This window comes from Ranitomeya imitator, chromosome 8, assembly GCF_032444005.1.
Source record: "Ranitomeya imitator isolate aRanImi1 chromosome 8, aRanImi1.pri, whole genome shotgun sequence".
Lineage (NCBI taxonomy): Eukaryota > Metazoa > Chordata > Amphibia > Anura > Dendrobatidae > Ranitomeya > Ranitomeya imitator.
This window is the reverse complement of record NC_091289.1, coordinates 129,958,769-129,985,846: the sequence shown is the minus strand read 5'-3', so window position 1 is coordinate 129,985,846 and position 27,078 is coordinate 129,958,769. Positions and strand designations below refer to the sequence as shown.

The window sequence follows — 27,078 nt, the reverse complement described above, 5'->3', positions numbered from 1 at the left end:
TGATTTGTTTTTTGGTGACAGAACTAAGTTCCTGAGCTTCAGAAATAATTGTAAGCTATTTTTGGCCTTGAAACCTCATTCTTCTGGTAATCCTATTCAACAGGTTTTGATTATTATTTCTTTTTTGCGCGGCGACCCACAGGACTGGGCGTTTTCTCTTGCACCAGGAGATTCTGCATTGAGTATTGTTGATGCATTTTTCCAGGCGCTGGGATTGCTTTACGATGAGCCTAATTCAGTGGATCAGGCTGAGAAAAATCTGCTGGCTTTATGCCAGGGTCAGGATGATGTAGAAGTATATTGTCAGAAATTTAGGAAGTGGTCAGTACTCACTCAGTGGAATGAATCTGCACTAGCGGCTGTTAGGGGTCGAGTTCCCGCTTCTGCACAGGGGGAATCTCGAGCCGCCTCTGCTGCGGTCTCCCATTCTTGTCCAGCCGCAGTGGAGTCTGCTCAGCAAAGACGTCGGTCCCAGCGTCTTGCTCATCCTCACTCTGTTCTGAGAGTTACTGCTGCTTCTCCAGTCTCTGCCATTAAAGTCAATGCTGGTCAGCAGCGAGCGGACTTCCCTGGGACTAAGTCCTTGTCTGCACGTACTGAGCATGCCCAGCATAAGGTCTCCCATTGGAGATCGAGGGTCATGTGCTCAGGCTCTGCAGCACATTCCATTGGTCCTCTTTGCAGGCCCTGGAAGGGCAAAGGTGCTGTGGCCTCTTCCTGTGCTGCTGCTATATAAACTGCGCATGACCGCACGGCCATGCGCTAGTATTATCTGACAATTGCTTATGTGTGTATGTTGTGAGTGCAAGTCGTCCTTGGAAACCCCTACCCTATTGAATGTCTGTTCGCGGAAGGTGTATGGCTGCTATCTAGCGCCCGACTTAGCCTACAGCACTAAACACACATCTCAGCGTCCTGTAGCTGTGCCTGCCAGTACGGCGCCGTGCGCCTGCCTTGCGCTTTCCATACCCGAGTCTGGGTGGTTAGTGGCGTCCGTTAGTGCGGCATCGCTTGCACTCTTGTGCACTTATATTTCTTAAGGTTCTCTACACACCCAGTTGCGGTGTTACGCCAGCAAGGGTCTAATCGGGCTTTAATCCCTTCTGGGGTTAAGTCCGCTGACCACTTGCTCGCGCACTAGTGCGGTACTGCGGTCCTGTGAATTAACAGGATCGCTTTCTTCACGCTGGGTGAGGTTTAACCCACGCGTGTATACTTTAGTGTACCGCCATATTGTCTGCAAATTGCTAGCAGCAGGTTCTCACCTGCACGGTGGACCCCGGACTGCGAACGCACCTTTATCATCTGTCTAGGTGCGTTCCGCCAGTCCTAACAGAATACTAGCGCCAGGGTCTGGCTAGTAAAAATGGCGGACGACCAGCGTTTACAGCGGTACATCCAGCAGCTGGAGGGAAGGTTGGCGGCTCTTGAGCGTACAACCTCAGCTGTGGATGTCACTGCTGTAGCTGTGCAGGCTGCAAGTGTAGCCGCAGCCAGTTTGTCCACTGCCACCCCTGCTCCGACTTTATCCTGTCTCCCACTACCTGACAAGTTTGCTGGCGACAGCAAACATTGTCGTGGATTCGTGAGTCAGTGCTCTATACATCTTTAGCTCCTGGCGTCACGTTTTCCTACGGAGCGGGCGAGAGTGGGATTTATCCTATCTCTCTTGTCGGGCAGGGCGTTGGAGTGGGCAACGCCACTCTGGGAGCGAGATGATCGTGTGGTACAGAGTGCTCCTCTCTTCTTGGACACTCTGAAGCAGGTCTTTTTAGGGCCTCGGGTTACCCACGACACCGCACTCCAATTGTTGTCCATTACACAGGGTACCTCCGTGGTCAGCCAGTTTGCCATTCAGTTCCGGACTCTAGCTTCAGAGTTAGAGTGGCCAGACAAAGTTCTTATTCCGGTGTTCTGGAGGGGACTGGCAGACCACGTGAAAGACGCCTTGGCCACTAGGGAGATACCGGCCACACTGGAGGAACTTATTTCCGTGTCTACCCGCATCGACCTCCGTTTTCACGAGCGGAGGTTGGAGCGGACCCAGTGTAGGCAGAGGTTTCGGCTGGCTCCAACTTTCGCCAGACCTCTGGAATCTCCTGTCTTGGCGTCAGATTCTCATGAGGCCATGGAGGTTTCTCGAGCGGGACCTAAATCTCTAGCCGCTCGAGTACCCGTAGTTTGTAATAACTGTCGACAACATGGACATTACGCCAATAAATGTCCGCGGCGGTCGGGAAACGATCGCGTCTAGTGGCCATTGGGGGAGGTTCACTAGACACAGCAGCATTCTCCTCCAAACTGTCCTTTAAAGGGACAATCCTGTTAGGCTCCTCCACTCTTACAGTCGACCTTTGTGTGGATTCAGGAGCAGAGGGAAGTTTCATGTCCTCTGCTTTTGCTACACGTCATGCTATACCACTGGTCATGCTCGCCAAACCAATAACGGTTAGAGTTGTGAATGGGGCAACACTCCCACTGCAAATCACGCACCAGACAGTCCCGTTATCGCTGTCCATGTCTCCTTCCCACCAGGAGATTATTTCCCTTCTTGTCCTTCCTGAGGGAATGGATGAGATTTTGCTGGGAATACCCTGGCTCCGTTTCCACTCGCCACATATTGAGTGGTCCTCAGGGAAAATATTGGGCTGGAGTAAGTCATGTTTGGGCAGATGTGTGAGTGAGTGTGTACAGGTCTCTACTACCCAGGTACCCGCAGATCTCTCGTCGCTTCCCAGGTATTATTGGTGTTATGCAGACGTGTTCTCTAAAAAGGCTGCTGAGACTCTACCGCCCCATCGCCCTTACGACTGTCCTATCGACCTCTTGCCGGGAGCTGAACCTCCTAGGGGAAGGGTATATCCCCTCTCTCTCCCTGAGACGGAGGCTATGTCTCAATACATTCAGGAGAATTTAGCCAGAGGATTTATAAGGAAGTCAGTGTCTCCGGCAGGGGCGGGATTCTTCTTCGTGCAGAAGAAGAACGGAGAGTTACGTCCTTGCATCGATTACAGGGGTCTCAATGCTATCACCATTAAGAATAAATACCCGTTGCCCCTGATATCGGAGCTCTTTGACAGGTTAAGGGGAGCTAAAATATTCACCAAGTTAGATCTGCGGGGTGCCTACAATCTGATTCGTATCCGTGAGGGGGACGAGTGGAAGACGGCTTTCAATACCAGGGATGGGCACTATGAGTACCTGGTGATGCCTTTCGGGCTCTGTAATGCCCCAGCCGTTTTTCAGGACTTCGTCAACGATATCTTCCGGGATATGCTTTCTACCTCGGTCGTAGTCTATCTGGATGATATTCTCATCTTTTCTCCAGATATTGACTCCCACCGGAGAGATGTTGGCAGAGTCTTCGAACTCTTACGGGCAAATTCCTTGTATGCAAAGTTGGAGAAGTGTGTGTTTGAACAGGAGTCCTTGCCTTTCCTGGGCTATATTGTCTCGGCCCAGGGATTGGCTATGGATCCTGCCAAACTACAAGCAGTGATGGACTGGCAGGAACCCCATTCTCTTAAAGCGGTGCAGCGCTTTATGGGGTTCATAAATTACTATCGCCAGTTCATTCCCCACTTTTCAACTTTGGTAGCTCCCTTGGTATCCCTCACCAAGAAGGGAGCGAATCCCAAATTGTGGTCCGAAGGGGTCTCCAAGGCCTTCTCTTCTATAAAGACCCATTTTGCCAGCGCTCCTATCTTACATCGTCCCGATGTGGGTAAGCCATTCCTTTTGGAAGTGGATGCCTCATCCGTTGGTGCTGGAGCAGTCCTCTATCAAAAGGATGCTCAGGGTCGGAAGCATCCATGCTTCTTTTTCTCTAAGACCTTCACACCAGCGGAGAGAAATTACTCCATCAGGGATAGAGAGTTGTTGGCAATGAAGTTGGCCTTTTCTGAGTGGAGACATCTCTTGGAGGGTGCCCGATTCCCATTCCAGGTTTTCACGGATCACAAGAATTTGGTCTATTTACAAACAGCCCAGCGGCTGAATTCTCGTCAGGCCAGATGGTCCTTGTTTTTCTCCCGGTTCCACTTTACCCTACATTATCTCGCCGGGGAGAAGAACATTCGTGCCGACGCTCTCTCTCGCTCCTTCGTGTCAGCTGAGGAGGAGGAGGACGAGCCTCGGCTCATTGTCCCTTCGGAGAGTCTGAGAACTGTAGCTCCGGTTTCGCTGGAGTCTGTGCCCCCGGGCAAGACTTTTGTTCCCATCAATTTGCGTCCGGAGGTTCTCTCTTGGGCTCATTCGTCCAGAGTGGGTGGACACTTTGGGGCTAAAAGGACCTCTGAGCTACTGGCGAGGACGTACTGGTGGCCACATATGGTTCGTGAAGTCGGAGACTACGTTCGGGCATGTGTCTCTTGTGCCAAGAATAAGTCTTCCCGACAACGGCCAGCTGGTTTGTTATACCCTCTGCCGGTGGCAGACAGGCCCTGGGAAATGGTCGGGATGGATTTTGTTGTGGGTTTGCCCAAGTCTCGTGGCTGTACCATTATTTGGGTAATCACCGACCATTTTTCTAAAATGGTGCATTTGGTGCCACTTCCCCGGTTACCTTCTGCACGGGCCTTGGCAGCGTTGTTTGTCAAACACATCTTTCGTCTTCACGGTATGCCAGACAAAATTGTCAGTGACCGAGGTCCCCAGTTTGCGTCTCGGTTCTGGAGAGAGCTTTGTCGTCTTCTCAGTATCGAGTTGAATCTCTCTTCGGCTTATCATCCCGAGACGAATGGGTTGGTAGAGAGAGCCAACCAGACCTTGGTCACATATCTGCGACATTTTGTTTCTGCTAAGCAGGATGACTGGGCATCTTTGCTACCGTGGGCGGAGTTTGCTCTTAACAATGCTGTCGCTGATTCCACTGGACAGACTCCATTCCTCCTTAACTATGGTCAGCATCCGAGGGTACCTGTGCCCATGCCCGTGTCTTCCGCCAATTCCAGGGTGGCAGACTGGGCTGTGGAGGCACGGGACATTTGGGATCGCACTCAGGATGCTATTCAGGCTTCCAAGGAGAGAATGAGGTCCTCCGCCGATGCACATCGGCGCCCCGCTCCAACCTTTGCTCCTGGCGACTTAGTGTGGCTCTCCGCCCGTAACATCAGGCTGCGAGTTGAGTCCACCAAGTTTGCACCTCGCTACTTAGGTCCTTTTAAGGTCCTCGAACAGGTTAATCCTGTGGTTTACCGTCTGGCCCTTCCTCCACGCCTGGGTATCACCGACACCTTTCACGTGTCCCTCCTTAAGCCCGTCTACATGTCCCGGTTTTCTGAGTCATCTACTGAGACGTCGGGTTCGTCTACGGACGATTACGAGGTGAACGCGATCTTGGGGTACAAGGTGGTTCGTGGCAAAAAATTTTATTTAGTGGACTGGAGGGGTTACGGCCCTGAGGATAGATCCTGGGAGCCTGCTGAGCACATTCGGGCTCCGCAGCTCATTGCTGCCTTCGAACGTAGCGAGGCCCAAGGAGGGGGGGGCCCTAGGAGGGGGGGTAATGTTAGGGGTCGAGTTCCCGCTTCTGCACAGGGGGAATCTCGAGCCGCCTCTGCTGCGGTCTCCCATTCTTGTCCAGCCGCAGTGGAGTCTGCTCAGCAAAGACGTCGGTCCCAGCGTCTTGCTCATCCTCACTCTGTTCTGAGAGTTACTGCTGCTTCTCCAGTCTCTGCCATTAAAGTCAATGCTGGTCAGCAGCGAGCGGACTTCCCTGGGACTAAGTCCTTGTCTGCACGTACTGAGCATGCCCAGCATAAGGTCTCCCGTTGGAGATCGAGGGTCATGTGCTCAGGCTCTGCAGCACATTCCATTGGTCCTCTTTGCAGGCCCTGGAAGGGCAAAGGTGCTGTGGCCTCTTCCTGTGCTGCTGCTATATAAACTGCGCATGACCGCACGGCCATGCGCTAGTATTATCTGACAATTGCTTATGTGTGTATGTTGTGAGTGCAAGTCGTCCTTGGAAACCCCTACCCTATTGAATGTCTGTTCGCGGAAGGTGTATGGCTGCTATCTAGCGCCCGACTTAGCCTACAGCACTAAACACACATCTCAGCGTCCTGTAGCTGTGCCTGCCAGTACGGCGCCGTGCGCCTGCCTTGCGCTTTCCATACCCGAGTCTGGGTGGTTAGTGGCGTCCGTTAGTGCGGCATCGCTTGCACTCTTGTGCACTTATATTTCTTAAGGTTCTCTACACACCCAGTTGCGGTGTTACGCCAGCAAGGGTCTAATCGGGCTTTAATCCCTTCTGGGGTTAAGTCCGCTGACCACTTGCTCGCGCACTAGTGCGGTACTGCGGTCCTGTGAATTAACAGGATCGCTTTCTTCACGCTGGGTGAGGTTTAACCCACGCGTGTATACTTTAGTGTACCGCCATATTGTCTGCAAATTGCTAGCAGCAGGTTCTCACCTGCACGGTGGACCCCGGACTGCGAACGCACCTTTATCATCTGTCTAGGTGCGTTCCGCCAGTCCTAACAGCGGCTTTGTTCAGAAAGGGTCTCTCTGAAGCTCTTAAGGATGTAATGGTGGGATTTCCTATGCCTGCTGGTTTGAATGAGTCTATGTCCTTGGCCATTCAGATCGGTCGTCGCTTGCGCGAGCGTAAATCTGTGCACCATCTGGCGGTATTGTCTGAGAGTAAACCTGAGCCTATGCAGTGCGACAGGACTATGACTAAAGTAGAACGGCAAGAACACAGACGTCTGAACAGACTGTGTTTCTATTGTGGTGATTCTACTCATGCTATTTCTAATTGTCCTAAACGCACTAGGCGGTTCGATAGCTCTGCCGTTATTGGTACTGTACAGTCCAAATTCCTTTTGTCCATTACCTTAATGTGCTCTTTGTCATCGTATTCTGTCATGGCGTTTGTGGATTCAGGCGCTGCCCTGAATCTGATGGATTTGGATTATGCTAAACATTGTGGATTTTTCTTGGAGCCTTTGTCGTGTCCTATTCCGTTGAGAGGAATTGATGCTACACCTTTGGCCAAGAATAAGCCTCAGTACTGGGCCCAGCTGACCATGTGCATGGCTCCTGCACATCAGGAAGTTATTCGCTTTCTGGTACTGCATAATTTGCATGATGTGGTCGTGTTGGGGTTGCCATGGCTACAAACCCATAATCCAGTATTGGATTGGAACTCTATGTCGGTAACCAGCTGGGGTTGTCAGGGAGTACATGGTGATGTTCCATTTTTGTCTATTTCGTCATCCATTCCTTCTGACATCCCAGAGTTCTTGTCGGACTTTCAGGATGTATTTGAAGAGTCCAAGTCTGATGCCCTACCTCCGCATAGGAATTGTGATTGTGCTATCGATTTGATTCCTGGTAGTAAATTCCCTAAGGGTCGTTTATTTAATTTGTCCGTACCTGAACACACCGCTATGCGCAGTTATGTGAAGGAGTCCCTGGAGAAGGGACATATTCGCCCATCGTCGTCACCATTGGGAGCAGGGTTCTTTTTTGTAGCCAAGAAGGATGGTTCGCTAAGACCGTGTATTGATTACCGCCTTCTTAATAAGATCACTGTTAAGTTTCAGTATCCCTTGCCATTGATTTCTGACTTGTTTGCTCGGATTAAGGGGGCTAGTTGGTTTACTAAGATTGATCTTCGTGGTGCGTATAATCTGGTGAGAATCAGGCAGGGAGATGAATGGAAAACGGCATTTAATACGCCCGAGGATCATTTTGAGTATCTGGTGATGCCGTTCGGACTTGCCAATGCTCCATCTGTGTTTCAGTCTTTTATGCATGACATTTTCCGTGAGTATCTGGATAAATTCTTGATTGTTTACTTGGATGACATTTTGATCTTCTCAGATGATTGGGAGTCTCATGTGAAGCAAGTCAGAATGGTTTTCCAGGTACTGCGTGCTAATTCCTTGTTCGTGAAGGGATCAAAGTGTCTCTTCGGTGTGCAGAAAGTTTCATTTTTGGGGTTCATCTTTTCCCCTTCTACTATCGAGATGGATCCGGTTAAGGTTCAGGCCATCCAGGATTGGACTCAGCCGACATCTCTAAAAAGTCTGCAGAAATTCCTGGGCTTTGCTAATTTTTATCGTCGCTTCATCTGTAATTTTTCTAGCATTGCCAGACCATTGACCGATTTGACCAAGAAGGGTGCTGATTTGGTTAATTGGTCTTCTGCTGCCGTGGAAGCTTTTCAGGAGTTGAAGCGTCGTTTTTGCTGTGCCCCTGTGTTGTGTCAACCTGATGTTTCTCTTCCGTTCCAGGTCGAGGTTGATGCTTCTGAGATTGGTGCAGGGGCGGTTTTGTCACAGAGAGGTTCTGGTTGCTCAGTGTTCAAACCATGTGCTTTCTTTTCCAGGAAATTTTCTGCTGCTGAGCGTAATTATGATGTGGGCAACCGAGAGTTGCTGGCCATGAAGTGGGCATTCGAGGAGTGGCGTCATTGGCTTGAGGGTGCTAAGCATCGCGTGGTGGTTTTGACTGATCATAAGAACCTTACTTATCTTGAGTCTGCCAAGCGCTTGAATCCTAGACAGGCCCGTTGGTCGTTATTTTTTGCTCGTTTTGATTTTGTGATTTCATACCTTCCGGGCTCTAAAAATGTGAAGGCGGATGCTCTGTCTAGGAGTTTTGTGCCCGACTCTCCGGGGTTATCTGAGCCGGCGAGTATCCTCAAGGAAGGAGTCATTGTGTCTGCCATCTCCCCTGATTTGCGGAGAGTGTTGCAGAAATTTCAGGCTAATAAACCTGATCGTTGTCCGGCCGAGAAACTGTTCGTCCCTGATAGGTGGACTAATTTCGATGGATTTCATTTCTGACCTTCCCGTTTCTCAAAAAATGTCGGTCATTTGGGTGGTCTGTGATCGCTTTTCTAAAATGGTCCATCTGGTGCCCTTGGTTAAATTGCCTTCCTCCTCTGATTTGGTGCCTTTGTTCTTCCAGCATGTGGTTCGTTTACATGGCATTCCTGAGAATATTGTTTCTGACAGAGGTTCCCAGTTTGTCTCGAGGTTCTGGCGAGCCTTTTGTGGTAGGATGGGCATTGACCTATCTTTCTCCTCGGCCTTCCATCCTCAGACTAATAGCCAGACCGAACGAACCAATCAGACCTTGGAAACATATCTGAGATGTTTTGTTTCCGCTGACCAGGATGATTGGGTGTCATTTTTGCCGTTGGCTGAGTTCGCCCTTAATAATCGGGCCAGCTCGGCTACCTTGGTCTCTCCATTTTTCTGCAATTCTGGGTTCCATCCTCGTTTCTCTTCAGGACAGGTTGAGTCTTCGGACTGTCCTGGTGTGGATTCTGTGGTGGACAGGTTGCAGCAGATCTGGACTCAGGTAGTGGACAATTTGACCTTGTCCCAGGAGAAGGTTCAGCTTTTCGCTAATCGCAGACGCCGTGTGGGACCCCGACTTCGTGTTGGGGATCTGGTTTGGTTATCTTCTCGTCATATTCCTATGAAGGTTTCCTCTCCTAAATTTAAACCTCGTTTTATTGGTCCGTATAGGATTTCTGAGATTCTCAATCCGGTGTCTTTTCGTCTGACCCTCCCAGACTCCTTTTCCATACATAATGTATTCCATAGGTCGTTGTTGAGGAGATACGTGGCACCTATGGTTCCATCTGTGGAACCATCTAAACAAATGCACTATCATCGGTTATGCTGCACCTGTGTTGTCTCCATCTTAACCACATGGGTCCACTGCATCCTGATAGTGCATTTGTTTAGAGGCCTTGGCAGGTAAGAAGCTCTGCCTTGTTTTGCTGTTTTTTTCTATTTTTTGGAGGATCTCTGAATCCTCTTCTTGTGCTCTTGCTGTTTAGAATTAGGACTCGTAAGCGTGGGGACCCTTGACGCGGGTTACGAGCTTGCGTATTTTGGCCAAAGTATAAACTAATACCTCACAAAAAAAATTTTTTATATTTTTTTTTGTGTTTTTTGCATTTTTTTCGGGGTGCAGTTGGGCCCATTTTTGTCTTGTAAACTGTGGTGTCTGTTCACATGGGGTGCATTTGGATAGCGCTGGGCAGGCCCGCCTGATCTAATAGAAGGGTGTCACTACTAGGCTTGCCTGGATGCTGTGCATCTCCATTGTGTGAACAGCGCCACATACAAGTCTTTTATGTGCAGCATTGTGCCAAGCAGCCACCCCCTCCATTAGTTTGGTAGGTTGAGAGTGGCTGCCTCATCGGTTATGCTGCACCTGTGTTGTCTCCATCTTAACCACATGGGTCCACTGCATCCTGATAGTGCATTTGTTTAGAGGCCTTGGCAGGTAAGAAGCTCTGCCTTGTTTTGCTGTTTGATCTTCATCCTGCTCAGACCGCCATCATTTCTTCCAGCCAGGACTCGTCTCTACAGAAAATAGCAATTAGTTTTTTATTTTAGACAAAAAATATATATAGTTCATCTAATACATTTTAAAAATTGAAAAAAGGAAAATAGGCAGATGCAAAAGGTTGGGCACCCTGTATGGTTATTATCTAGTTGTACTCCCTTTTGAAAGTATCACAGCTTGTAAACACTTTTTTGTAGCAAGCCAAGATTCTTTTAATTCTTGTTTGTGGGATTTTCATCCATTCTTCCTTGAAAAATTCTTCCATTTCTGTGAGATTCCTGGGCCATCTTGCATGCACTGCTATTTTGAGGTCTAGCTACAGATTTTCAATGATCTTCAGATCAGGGAACTGTGAGGGCAAGGCCATTGTAAAACTTTCCACTTGCACATTTTGAAGAAGTCTATTGTGGATTTTTACATATGTCTGGGATCATTATTCATTTGTAGAAGCCATCCTCTTTTCATCTTCACCTTTTTTACAAATAATGTTGTTTGCATCAAGAATTTGTTGAAATTTTATCAAATCCATTTTTCCCTCTACACGTGAAATGTTCCCTGTGCCATTGGCTACAACACAACCACAAAGTATGATGGATCCACCACCACGCTTAATGGTTGGTGGGATGTTATTTTACTTAAATTATGTACCCTTTATTCTCAACACATACCTTTTGATCATTGTGGCCAAATAGTTATATTTTAACCTCATATGATACAGGAGGTATTTACAGCTATATTATGGCTCCAAATAAATATTTGTGTGCCTTTTTATGGCCTCACACAGATAGGATTTGGATGAGGGTGTAAATGAAGCATGTAAATGCAAGCACCAATATTTTTGTTAGATTTAACAGTCCAGCATCTGAGACTATGTCTAGTTTTGCCTTCATTCCTTTTTACCAGCTGACTGCATTTCAAGTGTCATGGTTTTTATTACAGAACAGATACTTTTTTTTCCTAAAGGGATTGTCCGCTACTCTGACAACCCATTCTCAATCCCTGTTTCCTCCCTTGGAAAATAATTACATCTATAACTTATACTCACCTCCAGTGCTGGCACCATTTCAGCTGTGTCAGCACTAGCTCTCCCAGGGATCACACCCCATTATTGTGTCGCATTATCCCTGCAGCCAATCAGCTCTGGCTTCACTCTCCTCTTCTACGGAAATAAATTACATCTGGACGAAGTGAAAAGAAGTGACAGCTGTGGCTGCACTCTCACTTTCTCCAGTTGACTTGATTTGCCCAAAGGAAGGGAAAGTGTACCAGTGCTAATTGGCCATAGGGATCGCATGACACAACAACGAGACATAATCCCTGGGAAGCCAGTGTTGATACCATTAGAACTGCACCAGCACCATCTCTGGTAACCCCTTAAATCACTGTTACAGACCTAGTAAAACACACTGATGGGAACTAACTAAACGCTGACACTGGAGCAGTGAGAGATTTAACAGGAAATTATTGGTTGTTTTTCATTTAACCACTTTGTTTGCAGTTAGATTATTTTTTTAAATCCAATATAGCAGTTTTAATGTCATCTCTCCTTAACCTTAGGAAATCTTAATGGGGCTGTCCAATACCTGGAAAACATCTTTATAATTGAATTATTCCACTTTGTAAAATAAAAATAACAGATTCCCACCTCTTGCACTGACGCTGTTCCAGCAAAATTGAAGTTAATTATCCCAGTGTTCAAGTGACATTTATGTTACGCGAACCCTGTAGCCAGGGCTGCCACTTGGAGTTTCGGGGCCCCACACTGACAAAATTTTTGGGGCCCCCTTGAGACTCTGCCCAGGCTCCAACCCCTACCCTGCCACCACCCTTTGAACTGTCCACACTCCCACCGCTCTCTCTTGGAAAAACTCCACTTTTCACCAATTACACATTAACAGTTCCCATCACCAGATCACACATATATCCAGCAGCTTTTGTTTTGGCCAAAAGATTTTTCTAATCTGCCTACTCTACGCTAACCTATTAAAAAATGTGCTAAAATATGCAATACAATTTAGGTATATTTTTATTTATTTTTCAATTTTTAAAATGACCAATAATATCACATCCAACGGGAAAAATACCACCGCACCATGACCAGACACCATATTACAACCACATAGTGAACTATAATACTGCATACAAGGAACAAATACTGCCACGCCATGTCCAGATCACATATTACCACCACAGTGACTGAATAACAGCACATACAAGGAGCAAATACCACCACACCATGTCAAGATCACATATTACCACCACATGGTGACCAATAATACCACATACAGGGAACAAATACTGCCACGCCATGACCAGACCACATATTACAACCACAGTGCCGAATAATATCACATACAAGAAGCAAATACCACCGCACCATGGCCGGACAACATATCACCACCACATAGTGTCAGTGTACAGGTAACACACTGACTCACCAGTGACGTCTCTAGGTGAAGTCCTTCAGCTTCGCTTTTCATCTTCATCCAGCACTGACCGCCATCAAGTCTTCCAGCCGGGACTCGCCCCTGCAGGAAATAACACAGTTATCTAGAGCTCCACTTGCAGAACACATTACTTACTTTTCTCCCAACTTCTACACTACACCAGATGAAGAAAAAAAGGCGACATAGTGTCGCTCTGCACAGTAAGAAGACCGCCCCAATTTAAAACAGTATTCCCAAAAACTAAAATAAATACATTACTGCAGTAATAGTTAGCCCCTATGGTAATAATATCCCCCATCCTGGCCCCGTGTATCTCATTCCTAGCTCCAGCCATATGTTCTCCCATTCTGCCCTCATGAGTATCCATTCTGGCCCCATATGATCTCCCTATCCTGCCCTATCTGTCCCATGATCCTGCCCCATCTGTCCCATGATCCTGCCCCATGTGTCCCATGATCCTACCGCCATCGCATCTCTCCATCGCATCCATCCTGCCCTGTAATCCTGCACCATGTGTCTCCATCATGCAGCATGATCCTGCCCCGTCTGTCTCCATCCTGATCCATCTGTCTCCATCCTGCCCCATATTCCTGCCACATTTGTCTCCATTCTGTCCCGTGTCTCACATCATGCCCCCTGTGTCTCACATTCTGCCCCCTGTATCTCACATCCTGCCCCCTGTGTCTCACATTCTGCCCCTTGTGTCTCCATCCTGTCCGTATGTCTCACATTCTGCCCCCTGTGTCCCATATTCTGCCCCCCTGTGTCTCACATCCTGCCCCCTGTGTCTCACATCCTTCTCCATGTGTCTTACATTCTGCCCCCTGTGTCTCACATCTTGCCCCACTGTGTCTCACATTCTGCCCCGTGTCTCACATCCTGCCCCCTGTGTCTCACATTCTGCCCCATGTGTCTCACATTCTGCCCCCCTGTGTCTTGCATTCTGCCCCTGTGTCTCACATCCTGTCCGTATGTCTCACATTCTGCCCCCTGTGTCCCATATTCTGCCCCCCTGTGTCTCACATCCTGCCCCCTGTGTCTCACATCCTTCTCCCTGTGTCTTACATTCTGCCCCCTGTGTCTCACATCTTGCCCCACTGTGTCTCACATTCTGCCCCGTGTCTCACATCCTGCCCCCTGTGTCTCACATCCTGCCCCCTGTGTCTCACATCCTGCCCCCTGTGTCTCACATTCTGCCCCCTGTGTCTCACATTCTGCCACCTGTGTCTCACATTATGCTTTCCTGTGTCTCACATTCTACCTCCCCGTGTCTCACATCCTGCCCCCATGTCTCACATTCTGCCCCCTGTGTCTCCCATCCTGCCGCCCGTGTCTCACATTCTGATCCGGGTCTCACATCCTGCCCCCTGTGTCTCACATCCTGCCCCCTGTGTTTCACATTCTGCTCCTGTGTCTCACATCCTGCCCCCTGTGTCTCACATCTGCCCGCTGTGTCTCACATCCTGCTCCCTGTGTCTCACATCCTGCCCCCTGTGTCTCACATCCTGCCCCCTGTGTTTCACTTTCTGCCCGTGTCTCACATCCTGCCCCCTGTGTCTCACATCTGCCCGCTGTGTCTCACATCCTGCCCCCTGTGTCTAACATTCTGCCGTGTGTCTCACATTCTGCCCCTGGTTCTCACATCCTGCCTCCAGTGTCTCACATCCTGCCCAGTGTCTTACATTCTGCCCCGTGTCTCACATTATGCCTTCCTGTGTCTCACATTCTACCTCCCTGTGTCTCACATCCTGCCCCACTGTGTCTCACATTCAGCCTCGTGTCTCACATTCTGCCCCGTGTCTCACATTCTGCCCTCTGTGTCTCACATTCTGCCCTCTGTGTCTCACATCCTGCCTCCTGTGTCTCACATCCTGCCCCCTGTCTTACATTCTGCCCCCTGTGTCTCACATTATGCCTTCCTGTGTCTCACATTATGCCTTCCTGTGTCTCACATCCTTCCCCCATGTCTCACATTATGCCTTCCTGTGTCTCACATCCTGCCTCCTGTGTCTCACATTCTGCCCCCTGTGTCTCACATCCTGCCTCCTGTGCCTCACATTCTGCCCCTGTCTCACATCCTTCCCCCATGTCTCACATTATGCCTTCCTGTGTCTCACATCCTGCCTCCTGTGTCTCACATTCTGCCCCCTGTGTCTCACATCCTGCCTCCTGTGCCTCACATTCTGCCCCTGTCTCACATCCTTCCCCCATGTCTCACATTATGCCTTCCTGTGTCTCACATCCTTCCCCCATGTCTCACATTATGCCTTCCTGTGTCTCACATCCTGCCCCCATGTCTCACATTATGCTTTCCTGTGTCTCACATTCTACCTCCCCTTGTCTCACATCCTGCCCCCATGTCTCACATTCTGCCCCCTGTGTCTCCCATCCTGCCGCCCGTGTCTCACATTCTGATCCGGGTCTCACATCCTGCCCCCTGTGTCTCACATCCTGCCCCCTGTGTTTCACATTCTGCCCCTGTGTCTCACATCCTGCCCCCTGTGTCTCACATCTGCCCGCTGTGTCTCACATCCTGCTCCCTGTGTCTCACATCCTGCCCCCTGTGTCTCACATCCTGCCCCCTGTGTTTCACTTTCTGCCCGTGTCTCACATCCTGCCCCCTGTGTCTCACATCTGCCCGCTGTGTCTCACATCCTGCCCCCTGTGTCTAACATTCTGCCGTGTGTCTCACATTCTGCCCCTGGTTCTCACATCCTGCCTCCAGTGTCTCACATCCTGCCCAGTGTCTTACATTCTGCCCCGTGTCTCACATTATGCCTTCCTGTGTCTCACATTCTACCTCCCTGTGTCTCACATCCTGCCCCACTGTGTCTCACATTCAGCCTCGTGTCTCACATTCTGCCCCGTGTCTCACATTCTGCCCTCTGTGTCTCACATTCTGCCCTCTGTGTCTCACATCCTGCCTCCTGTGTCTCACATCCTGCCCCCTGTCTTACATTCTGCCCCCTATGTCTCACATTATGCCTTCCTGTGTCTCACATCCTTCCCCCATGTCTCACATTATGCCTTCCTGTGTCTCACATCCTGCCTCCTGTGTCTCACATTCTGCCCCCTGTGTCTCACATCCTGCCTCCTGTGCCTCACATTCTGCCCCTGTCTCACATCCTTCCCCCATGTCTCACATTATGCCTTCCTGTGTCTCACATCCTTCCCCCATGTCTCACATTATGCCTTCCTGTGTCTCACATCCTGCCCCCATGTCTCACATTATGCCTTCCTGTTTCTCACATCCTGCCTCCTGTGTCTCACATTCTGCCTCCTGTGTCTCACATTCTGCCCCCTGTGTCTCACATCCTGCCTCCTGTGTCTCACATCCTGCCTCCTGTGTCTCACATTCTGCCCCCTGTGTCTCACATCCTGCCTCCTGTGCCTCACATTCTGCCCCTGTCTCACATCCTTCCCCCATGTCTCACATTATGCCTTCCTGTGTCTCACATCCTTCCCCCATGTCTCACATTATGCCTTCCTGTTTCTCACATCCTGCCTCCTGTGCCTCACATTCTGCCCCTGTCTCACATCCTTCCCCCATGTCTCACATTATGCCTTCCTGTTTCTCACATCCTGCCTCCTGTTTCTCACATCCTGCCTCCTGTGTCTCACATTCTGCCCCCTGTGTCTCACATCCTGCCCCCTGTGTCTCACATCCTGCCTCCTGTGTCTCACATTCTGCCCCCATGTCTCACATTATGCCTTCCTGTTTCTCACATCCTGCCTCCTGTTTCTCACATCCTGCCTCCTGTGTCTCACATTCTGCCCCCTGTGTCTCACATCCTGCCTCCTGTGTCTCACATTCTGCCCCTGTCTCACATCCTTCCCCCATGTCTCACATTATGCCTTCCTGTGTCTCACATCCTGCCCCCTGTGTCTCACATTCTGCCCCCTGTGTCTCACATCCTGCCTCCTGTGCCTCACATTCTGCCCCTGTCTCACATCCTTCCCCCATGTCTCACATTCTGCCCTCTGTGTCTCACATTCTGCCCTCTGTGTCTCACATCCTGCCTCCTGTGTCTCACATCCTGCCCCCTGTCTTACATTCTGCCCCCTGTGTCTCACATTATGCCTTCCTGTGTCTCACATCCTTCCCCCATGTCTCACATTATGCCTTCCTGTGTCTCACATCCTGCCTCCTGTGTCTCACATTCTGCCCCCTGTGTCTCACATCCTGCCTCCTGTGCCTCACATTCTGCCCCTGTCTCACATCCTTCCCCCATGTCTCACATTATGCCTTCCTGTGTCTCACATCCTTCCCCCATGTCTCACATTATGCCTTCCTGTGTCTCACATCCTGCCCCCATGTCTCACATTATGCCTTCCTGTGTCTCACATCCTTCCCCCATGTCTCACATTATGCCTTCCTGTTTCTCACATCCTGCCTCCTGTGTCTCACATTCTGCCTCCTGTGTCTCACATTCTGCCCCCTGTGTCTCACATCCTGCCTCCTGTGCCTCACATTCTGCCCCTGTCTCACATCCTTCCCCCATGTCTCACATTATGCCTTCCTGTGTCTCACATCCTGCCCCCATGTCTCACATTATGCCTTCCTGTTTCTCACATCCTGCCTCCTGTGTCTCACATTCTGCCTCCTGTGTCTCACATTCTGCCCCTGTCTCACATCCTTCCCCCATGTCTCACATTATGCCTTCCTGTGTCTCACATCCTGCCCCCATGTCTCACATTATGCCTTCCTGTTTCTCACATCCTGCCTCCTGTGTCTCACATTATGCCTTCCTGTGTCTCACATCCTTCCCCCATGTCTCACATTATGCCTTCCTGTGTCTCACATCCTGCCCCCATGTCTCACATTATGCCTTCCTGTTTCTCACATCCTGCCTCCTGTTTCTCACATCCTGCCTCCTGTGTCTCACATTCTGCCCCCTGTGTCTCACATCCTGCCTCCTGTGTCTCACATTCTGCCCCCTGTGTCTCACATCCTGCCTCCTGTGCCTCACATTCTGCCCCTGTCTCACATCCTTCCCCCATGTCTCACATTATGCCTTCCTGTGTCTCACATCCTTCCCCCATGTCTCACATTATGCCTTCCTGTGTCTCACATCCTGCCCCCATGTCTCACATTATGCCTTCCTGTTTCTCACATCCTGCCTCCTGTGTCTCACATTCTGCCTCATGTGTCTCACATTCTGCCCCCTGTGTCTCACATCCTGCCTCCTGTGTCTCACATCCTGCCTCCTGTGTCTCACATTCTGCCCCCTGTGTCTCACATCCTGCCTCCTGTGCCTCACATTCTGCCCCTGTCTCACATCCTTCCCCCATGTCTCACATTATGCCTTCCTGTGTCTCACATCCTTCCCCCATGTCTCACATTATGCCTTCCTGTTTCTCACATCCTGCCTCCTGTGCCTCACATTCTGCCCCTGTCTCACATCCTTCCCCCATGTCTCACATTATGCCTTCCTGTGTCTCACATCCTTCCCCCATGTCTCACATTATGCCTTCCTGTGTCTCACATTCTGCCCCCATGTCTCACATTATGCCTTCCTGTTTCTCACATCCTGCCTCCTGTTTCTCACATCCTGCCTCCTGTGTCTCACATTCTGCCCCCTGTGTCTCACATCCTGCCTCCTGTGTCTCACATTCTGCCCCTGTCTCACATCCTTCCCCCATGTCTCACATTATGCCTTCCTGTGTCTCACATCCTGCCCCCTGTGTCTCACATTCTGCCCCCTGTGTCTCACATCCTGCCTCCTGTGCCTCACATTCTGCCCCTGTCTCACATCCTTCCCCCATGTCTCACATTCTGCCCTCTGTGTCTCACATTCTGCCCTCTGTGTCTCACATCCTGCCTCCTGTGTCTCACATCCTGCCCCCTGTCTTACATTCTGCCCCCTGTGTCTCACATTATGCCTTCCTGTGTCTCACATCCTTCCCCCATGTCTCACATTATGCCTTCCTGTGTCTCACATCCTGCCTCCTGTGTCTCACATTCTGCCCCCTGTGTCTCACATCCTGCCTCCTGTGCCTCACATTCTGCCCCTGTCTCACATCCTTCCCCCATGTCTCACATTATGCCTTCCTGTGTCTCACATCCTTCCCCCATGTCTCACATTATGCCTTCCTGTGTCTCACATCCTGCCCCCATGTCTCACATTATGCCTTCCTGTTTCTCACATCCTGCCTCCTGTGTCTCACATTCTGCCTCCTGTGTCTCACATTCTGCCCCCTGTGTCTCACATCCTGCCTCCTGTGCCTCACATTCTGCCCCTGTCTCACATCCTTCCCCCATGTCTCACATTATGCCTTCCTGTGTCTCACATCCTGCCCCCATGTCTCACATTATGCCTTCCTGTTTCTCACATCCTGCCTCCTGTGTCTCACATTCTGCCTCCTGTGTCTCACATTCTGCCCCCTGTGTCTCACATCCTGCCTCCTGTGCCTCACATTCTGCCCCTGTCTCACATCCTTCCCCCATGTCTCACATTATGCCTTCCTGTGTCTCACATCCTGCCCCCATGTCTCACATTATGCCTTCCTGTTTCTCACATCCTGCCTCCTGTGTCTCACATTCTGCCTCCTGTGTCTCACATTCTGCCCCTGTCTCACATCCTTCCCCCATGTCTCACATTATGCCTTCCTGTGTCTCACATCCTTCCCCCATGTCTCACATTATGCCTTCCTGTGTCTCACATCCTGCCCCCATGTCTCACATTATGCCTTCCTGTTTCTCACATCCTGCCTCCTGTTTCTCACATCCTGCCTCCTGTGTCTCACATTCTGCCCCCTGTGTCTCACATCCTGCCTCCTGTGCCTCACATTCTGCCCCTGTCTCACATCCTTCCCCCATGTCTCACATTATGCCTTCCTGTGTCTCACATCCTTCCCCCATGTCTCACATTATGCCTTCCTGTTTCTCACATCCTGCCTCCTGTGCCTCACATTCTGCCCCTGTCTCACATCCTTCCCCCATGTCTCACATTATGCCTTCCTGTGTCTCACATCCTTCCCCCATGTCTCACATTATGCCTTCCTGTGTCTCACATCCTGCCCCCATGTCTCACATTATGCCTTCCTGTTTCTCACATCCTGCCTCCTGTTTCTCACATCCTGCCTCCTGTGTCTCACATTCTGCCCCCTGTGTCTCACATCCTGCCTCCTGTGTCTCACATTCTGCCCCTGTCTCACATCCTTCCCCCATGTCTCACATTATGCCTTCCTGTGTCTCACATCCTGCCCCCTGTGTCTCACATTCTGCCCCCTGTGTCTCACATCCTGCCTCCTGTGCCTCACATTCTGCCCCTGTCTCACATCCTTCCCCCATGTCTCACATTCTGCCCTCTGTGTCTCACATTCTGCCCTCTGTGTCTCACATCCTGCCTCCTGTGTCTCACATCCTGCCCCCTGTCTTACATTCTGCCCCCTGTGTCTCACATTATGCCTTCCTGTGTCTCACATCCTTCCCCCATGTCTCACATTATGCCTTCCTGTGTCTCACATCCTGCCTCCTGTGTCTCACATTCTGCCCCCTGTGTCTCACATCCTGCCTCCTGTGCCTCACATTCTGCCCCTGTCTCACATCCTTCCCCCATGTCTCACATTATGCCTTCCTGTGTCTCACATCCTTCCCCCATGTCTCACATTATGCCTTCCTGTGTCTCACATCCTGCCCCCATGTCTCACATTATGCCTTCCTGTTTCTCACATCCTGCCTCCTGTGTCTCACATTCTGCCTCCTGTGTCTCACATTCTGCCCCCTGTGTCTCACATCCTGCCTCCTGTGCCTCACATTCTGCCCCTGTCTCACATCCTTCCCCCATGTCTCACATTATGCCTTCCTGTGTCTCACATCCTGCCCCCATGTCTCACATTATGCCTTCCTGTTTCTCACATCCTGCCTCCTGTGTCTCACATTCTGCCTCCTGTGTCTCACATTCTGCCCCTGTCTCACATCCTTCCCCCATGTCTCACATTATGCCTTCCTGTGTCTCACATCCTTCCCCCATGTCTCACATTATGCCTTCCTGTGTCTCACATCCTGCCCCCATGTCTCACATTATGCCTTCCTGTTTCTCACATCCTGCCTCCTGTTTCTCACATCCTGCCTCCTGTGTCTCACATTCTGCCCCCTGTGTCTCACATCCTGCCTCCTGTGTCTCACATTCTGCCCCTGTCTCACATCCTTCCCCCATGTCTCACATTATGCCTTCCTGTGTCTCACATCCTGCCTCCTGTGTCTCACATTCTGCCCCCTGTGTCTCACATCCTGCCTCCTGTGCCTCACATTCTGCCCCTGTCTCACATCCTTCCCCCATGTCTCACATTCTGCCCCCTGTGTCTCACATCCTGCCTCCTGTGCCGCACATTCTGCCCCTGTCTCACATCCTTCCCCCATGTCTCACATTATGCCTTCCTGTGTCTCACATCCTGCCCCCTGTGTCTAACATTCTGCTGCCTGTCTTACATTCTGCCCCGTGTCTCACATCCTGCCTCCTGTGTCTCACATCCTGCCCCGTGTCTCACATTCTGCCCCTGTCTCACATCCTTCCCCCATGTCTCACATTATGCCTTCCTGTGTCTCACATCCTTCCCCCATGTCTCACATTATGCCTTCCTGTGTCTCACATCCTTCCCCCATGTCTCACATTATGCCTTCCTGTGTCTCACATCCTGCCCCGTGTCTTACATTCTGCCCCCTGTGTCTCACATTATGCCTTCCTGTGTCTCACATCCTGCCTCCTGTGTCTCACATTATGCCTTCCTGTGTCTCACATTCTGCCGTGTGTCTCACATTCTGCCCCCTGTGTCTCACATCCTGCCTCCTGTGCCTCACATTCTGCCCCTGTCTCACATCCTTCCCCCATGTCTCACATTCTGCCCCTGTCTCACATCCTTCCCCCATGTCTCACATTATGCCTTCCTGTGTCTCACATCCTGCCTCCTGTGTCTCACATCCTGCCCCGTGTCTTACATTCTGCCCCCTGTGTCTCACATTATGCCTTCCTGTGTCTCACATCCTTCCCCCATGTCTCACATTATGCCTTCCTGTGTCTCACATCCTTCCTGTGTCTCACATCCTGCCTCCTGTGCCTCACATCCTGCCTCCTGTGTCTCACATTCTGCCCCTGTGTCTCACATCCTGCCTCCTGTGTCTCACATTCTGCCCCTGTCTCACATCCTTCCCCCATGTCTCACATTATGCCTTCCTGTGTCTCACATCCTGCCCACTGTGTCTCACATTCTGCCCCTGTAACTCACATCCTGCCCCCTGTGTCTAACATTCTGCTGCCTGTCTTACATTCTGTCCCGTGTCTCACATTATGCTTTCCTGTGTCTCACATTCTGCCCCCCTGTGACTCACATGCGGGCCCCCTCTGCCCACTGGGCCTCATACGCCAGTCAGGGCACTAATGCCCTGATGGCGGCCCTGCCTGTAGCCAATCGGCAGCTATTATTGAGTTGCTGCTCTCATTTCTTACATCTGTCTGAGCTTCTTCTGAACGAAGTGAGAGAACTGCAGCTCAATAATAGCTGCCGATTGGCTGTGGAAGAAGTGAGAGGGCGTCAGCCTAATAGCAGCCTCTGATTGGCTGCAGGGTTCACATGGCATAATAATATTATGCGAGACCTGGGGCACCAAGCGCCGACAATGCTGGAACAGCAGCGCTGTGGGGAGTGAGCATTTGTTATATTTATTTTACAAGGGAGACTACTTAATCTAAAATGGGATTGTCCGGGTGGTGGACAACCTCTTTAAGGCACATCAGTTTATTGTATTTGTTAGGGAGAGCACCAAGGTAGTAAAAGCCAAGGCACACTTCTCTGATGTTAGCAGTGACCCATGGTTGAATGGCCCAGAATTGACCACCTCTGGCCTTATGCGCTCCATAATTTTCAATTTTCAGAAAATATCTAGGAAAACGTTCCACCCAAAAATAGAGCTACCAAATGGTCTCTTACACTTATTCATTGTATGTAGGCTCCGCTAATGTATTCAAAGTCTTTGTTGACACCTGTGAAGGAATTGTATTATTTCCATATTTATTGTAGACGATACATCACTGTTTCTATTTCAGTGAATACTGGAAATAGAAATAAGGCCGTGTCGTCTGTATGTTTCAGACAGTCACGCTTTTGCATACAAAACTATGAAGAAACATCACTCACAATGTAGCACATTTATTGTATCAGCAAAATGGAATGCTTTTAGTTTTTATGTATCACTCAGGTATCAGTAAGTGGAGCAGATTGGTGACCATTTACATAGAAACAGCAAATACCTTTTCCTTCATTTACTCTAAAAATATTTCATCTAGCCTCTAATTTAAAATAATAGCCTTCATGTGAGTTTACACAGAGGTTTAGGTCATGTCCCAGTCCATGTACCTATGTAGATGCACCTTTCTGCATGGCTCTAGATTTATTTCTCTGATACACCTGTGTTCATTATCCAGGATGGAAACCTGATCTGCTACATACGAAGAAACCAGTATTATTGCTGACATGTACAAGTTAGGGGGTCAGATGGCAGATTTTGTTTTGGGGGCTAGGATCTTTTCAAGGCAAGTAAAAGTGTAGCTTGAATAATCTGTATCTATCATTGATTTATGTTAAAAAAGAATGGATCTGATTGACACTAAAGGAATCCATTATAGCTCAATTCCATCATCCTACGTAATGGGCTGTGGTTTATTTATAGAACTATTAAAGGGAATATGTCACCAGATTTTTGCTATCATATCATCTTAGAGTAGTATTATATAGAGGCGGAGACCCTGATTCCAGCGAGGTATCACTTACTGGGCTAATTGTTGTAGTTTTGACAAAATAACCATTTTATCTACTGTAGATCTATCATTTCTCTGAATGCTGAGCTCTGCATAACCCCGCCCACATCACTGATTGGCAGAGCACAGTGTACACAGAAAGCTGCCAATCAGTGTTGGAGGCGGGGTATACAGAGCTTCTGAATATTGAGGACTACAGATTTACTAGTCCTATAGTGATAAGCTCCTGCTCATAAGATTGGGATTTTATCAAAACTGCAGCAAGCATTCAAGGTCATTGTTGCTACATTATGCTTCTAGCAGATGACAAAAACTTGATGGGAGATTCCCTTTAAGAACAGAAGTCATGTAAGTAATGTGAGGAGAGCATTAAATTGGACTTGCAAGTCTCTCTTTACCATATGTATTGTTAAAGGGATTGTCCAACTTGAGGGCACAAATGTAAAATCACTCTATGTGACTATAGATTTGTGAATCCTGACACTTCGTCCACTGCACTCCGTGAGGATTCTACAGTGCCCGCATCGGGAACGGCAGGTCATGTGGCCACAAGTATGAGACTTGCATACTTCTGGCCACATTCTGACTAGCTCTGTCTGGCCTCAATGCACTTGTATTGAGCGAGGCTGCACACGTCTAGTTGGCACGTGACTATGCAATACGCATACTTGCGGTCACACACCCACCATCGGCAGCAGAGAATCCTAGGATTCACTACAGACTTGTACCCATCCTCTTTTAGGAAAGAAAATGATATGTATATTGGAGTTAAGTGTATATATACTGTGAGGGGTTGACTGACTCAGCTGCTTTCCAAGGTAGACACAGGAACGCTTCTTCTGGTAAATCACCTGATGGTTTATTGTAAAGCAGCATAAACCTTAGCAGGGTTCAGCAAAGTAAACAAAGCCTTTCTGGCCTAATGGCAAAACAAAAAGAGAGCGTATAACAAAGTCCAATTGTCTGAGGGATTCGCCCTCTCCGACCACAATGTGTCTTCAGCTCCAGCTGGAGCCACCGATGGAGTCTTTCCTCTCCAAACACAACACACAGACTGCTTCTCAATTCCAGCCATTTAAACCCAGACCATGTGACTGATCACATGACTGTGACACCACACAGGTCCTGTTAGCACACGGCTGTGCCGACTCTTTAGGTGGAGATATGGTGGACATCCTCCCACCCAGTCTATAGATGTCCACCAAAAAACAGGCCATGTGTGCAACTTGAATTTAACCCTCACAACACGTAGTGTGCTGAAGAGAAATTGTCTTGTTTCACATTACTGACGCCATTATGCGCAGTGACACATATCTCCCCTCATATACCGTGCCAGTGACCCTGTCACAATACCTACATATTTGTGTGTTTGATTATATAAACAGTGGTATAGGAAGTGTGACTATATGAGTTTATGACAGAATTTCCAGTACTGTGTTAGTCAGTGTATGGATTAATATTTGAACATCTGGTATCAAAGGCCATAGGTTACTTACAAAATCCCCATCTGGGCCTTACAGGGTTAGAAACATTTTAATGCTAAATTTCTATTCCTGGTTATATTTATCAGTCCACTGAGCTAGAAAAATAATGGCACCGGGTTTAATGTGTGCTTTGGATTTCAAATCTAAATCTCCCTGCAGAGCAGTGTAAAATGTTTGTTCCTAAAATGAACATTTAATGCCTTGCATACATTTAAATGAAGAAGTATTCCTCTCCATAAGCGGTATGGGACAGCCCTTGAAACCATCTCATGAGTTTCTAATGGAAGCAGGGTTAAAACACACTTAGTCTTTATACCTGAGGACCATTCCTTTAGGATAGGCAAAATTCAGTCTGTTCTATTTCATAATTTAAAAATATGATTGTTAAATTAAATGTGCCATAGGGTTTAACATTTATGTAGAAAGGATGGAATGAAATATAATTGCAGAACCTATGTAGTTTGGCTATGTTTGAACTTCACTATCTTAAGCCAAAGAAAAAAAACTAGAGTGGAAATAATATTTTATCAATGTCAAGCTTGATTGTAAGGTTTTATAAAGATTAGCAAAAAAGTGAGCATAAAATATAGGAATGACGTAAATATGTATCTATGATTTTTCCAATATAGGGCGAACCTGGTGAAGCTGGAAATCCAGGTCCACCTGGTGAAGCTGGTGTTGGTGTAAGTACTTTTTCTCTACTTCATGTAAAAATGAGAATTTTTCCCTAAACCTTTGATTATATAGTGAATGAACAGAGAACAATTGTTTCTGGAAAGTTTCAATACCTACGGTGTTCAGGTGGTCAGTCATAGTCATTATTGTCAAATTGGGCCTTTGTAAAATAGCTAAATATTAGTCAAATTTTTTTTATTCTTCTTCTTTTGATGAAATGGGAAACTGGTAATAGAATTATACTTATTTAAAATGTGTATTGTGTTAACACTTAATAAGAAAAAAATCATTTTTCTTAATGCGACTGTCTGATTTATTGATATCTTATGATCATGTCTGAGTTACTCAAGCATGTTGACTACTTCGCTTCAGCTGTCTGGCAGCTTAGGTATTGCTTTGCAAGCAAAGAACAGAGCTAAAGAAAAATTAGCCTTGGGATTTGAGGGATGACATAGATTCATTAAATAAAGACTGTACAAGGCGTTTAAAGCTTCTGGGTTTTGTAATCTTAACAAAAGTGAAAATAAGGTTTTAGTCAGTTTATAAAAAAAAAAAAGGGCTACAAAGAACGTAATCTTCTTACAATCCCAGAAAGGCTTTCTGAACTCTAAAACCATGTAATCTGTAATACATATATATTTACATATTTCTGTAGGGCCCCAAAGGAGAGAGAGGAGAAAAAGGAGAAGCTGGACCTCCAGGAGCTGCAGGACCTGCTGGTCCCAAAGGCCCACCAGGAGATGACGGTCCCAAAGGAAATCCCGTAAGACAATCATTCATTTATTAACATTTTCATGTTTTCATAAACTATTAGCTATTATACTAACAATGTCTACTTCTTCATCTAAAACATTTAGGGTCCAGTTGGTTTCCCAGGAGACCCTGGTCCTCCCGGAGAACCTGGTCCAAGTGTAAGTACTATGAGTTAAAACTGTTGGTACACTATAAGCCCACATTTTTTATTGTGTTTTTCAACTTCATTTACATGGCAAAATATACTTACTCGTTTCCGCTTAGACTTTAATACATGGTTTCAATACGCTCTGAATGGCGTTATAAACTTTGGTAATCACCAGTCAATATTAGTCATACAAAACACTTAAAGGAGCAGAAACTGAATGTGAACAGTATCTTTCTATTATAAAAGCTTGATTCCAGCGCACCCAGTTGCTCTATGCTCATCCACTTGGGGCTCGGACACTGGCCTCGCCATGGCCTCACATCAAGGAAAATAGAAAAAAATGGGGTCCGGCTCAACAGGACTGGATTTTCCTTTTCTTTATATTTTTCAAAAGAAAATATGGTGCATACAAGAGAAAAATTTACATCGTCAACATGACCCAGTCGACGCGTTTCGACTGCACTAGGCAGTCTTATTCATGTCATGAGTAAGACTGC

General features: G+C 48.5%; 1 protein-coding gene across 1 annotated transcript in view; it reads left to right on the top strand.

The window, feature by feature from the left end:
• Positions 1-27,078, top strand: part of COL11A1 (collagen type XI alpha 1 chain) — a 301,659-nt gene that overhangs the window by 257,446 nt on the left and 17,135 nt on the right. The window contains exons 50-52 of the mRNA XM_069737373.1: positions 25,635-25,688; positions 26,336-26,443; positions 26,538-26,591. Of these exons, the coding sequence (XP_069593474.1) occupies positions 25,635-25,688; positions 26,336-26,443; positions 26,538-26,591 (216 nt within the window). The remainder of the gene's footprint in view (positions 1-25,634; positions 25,689-26,335; positions 26,444-26,537; positions 26,592-27,078) is intronic.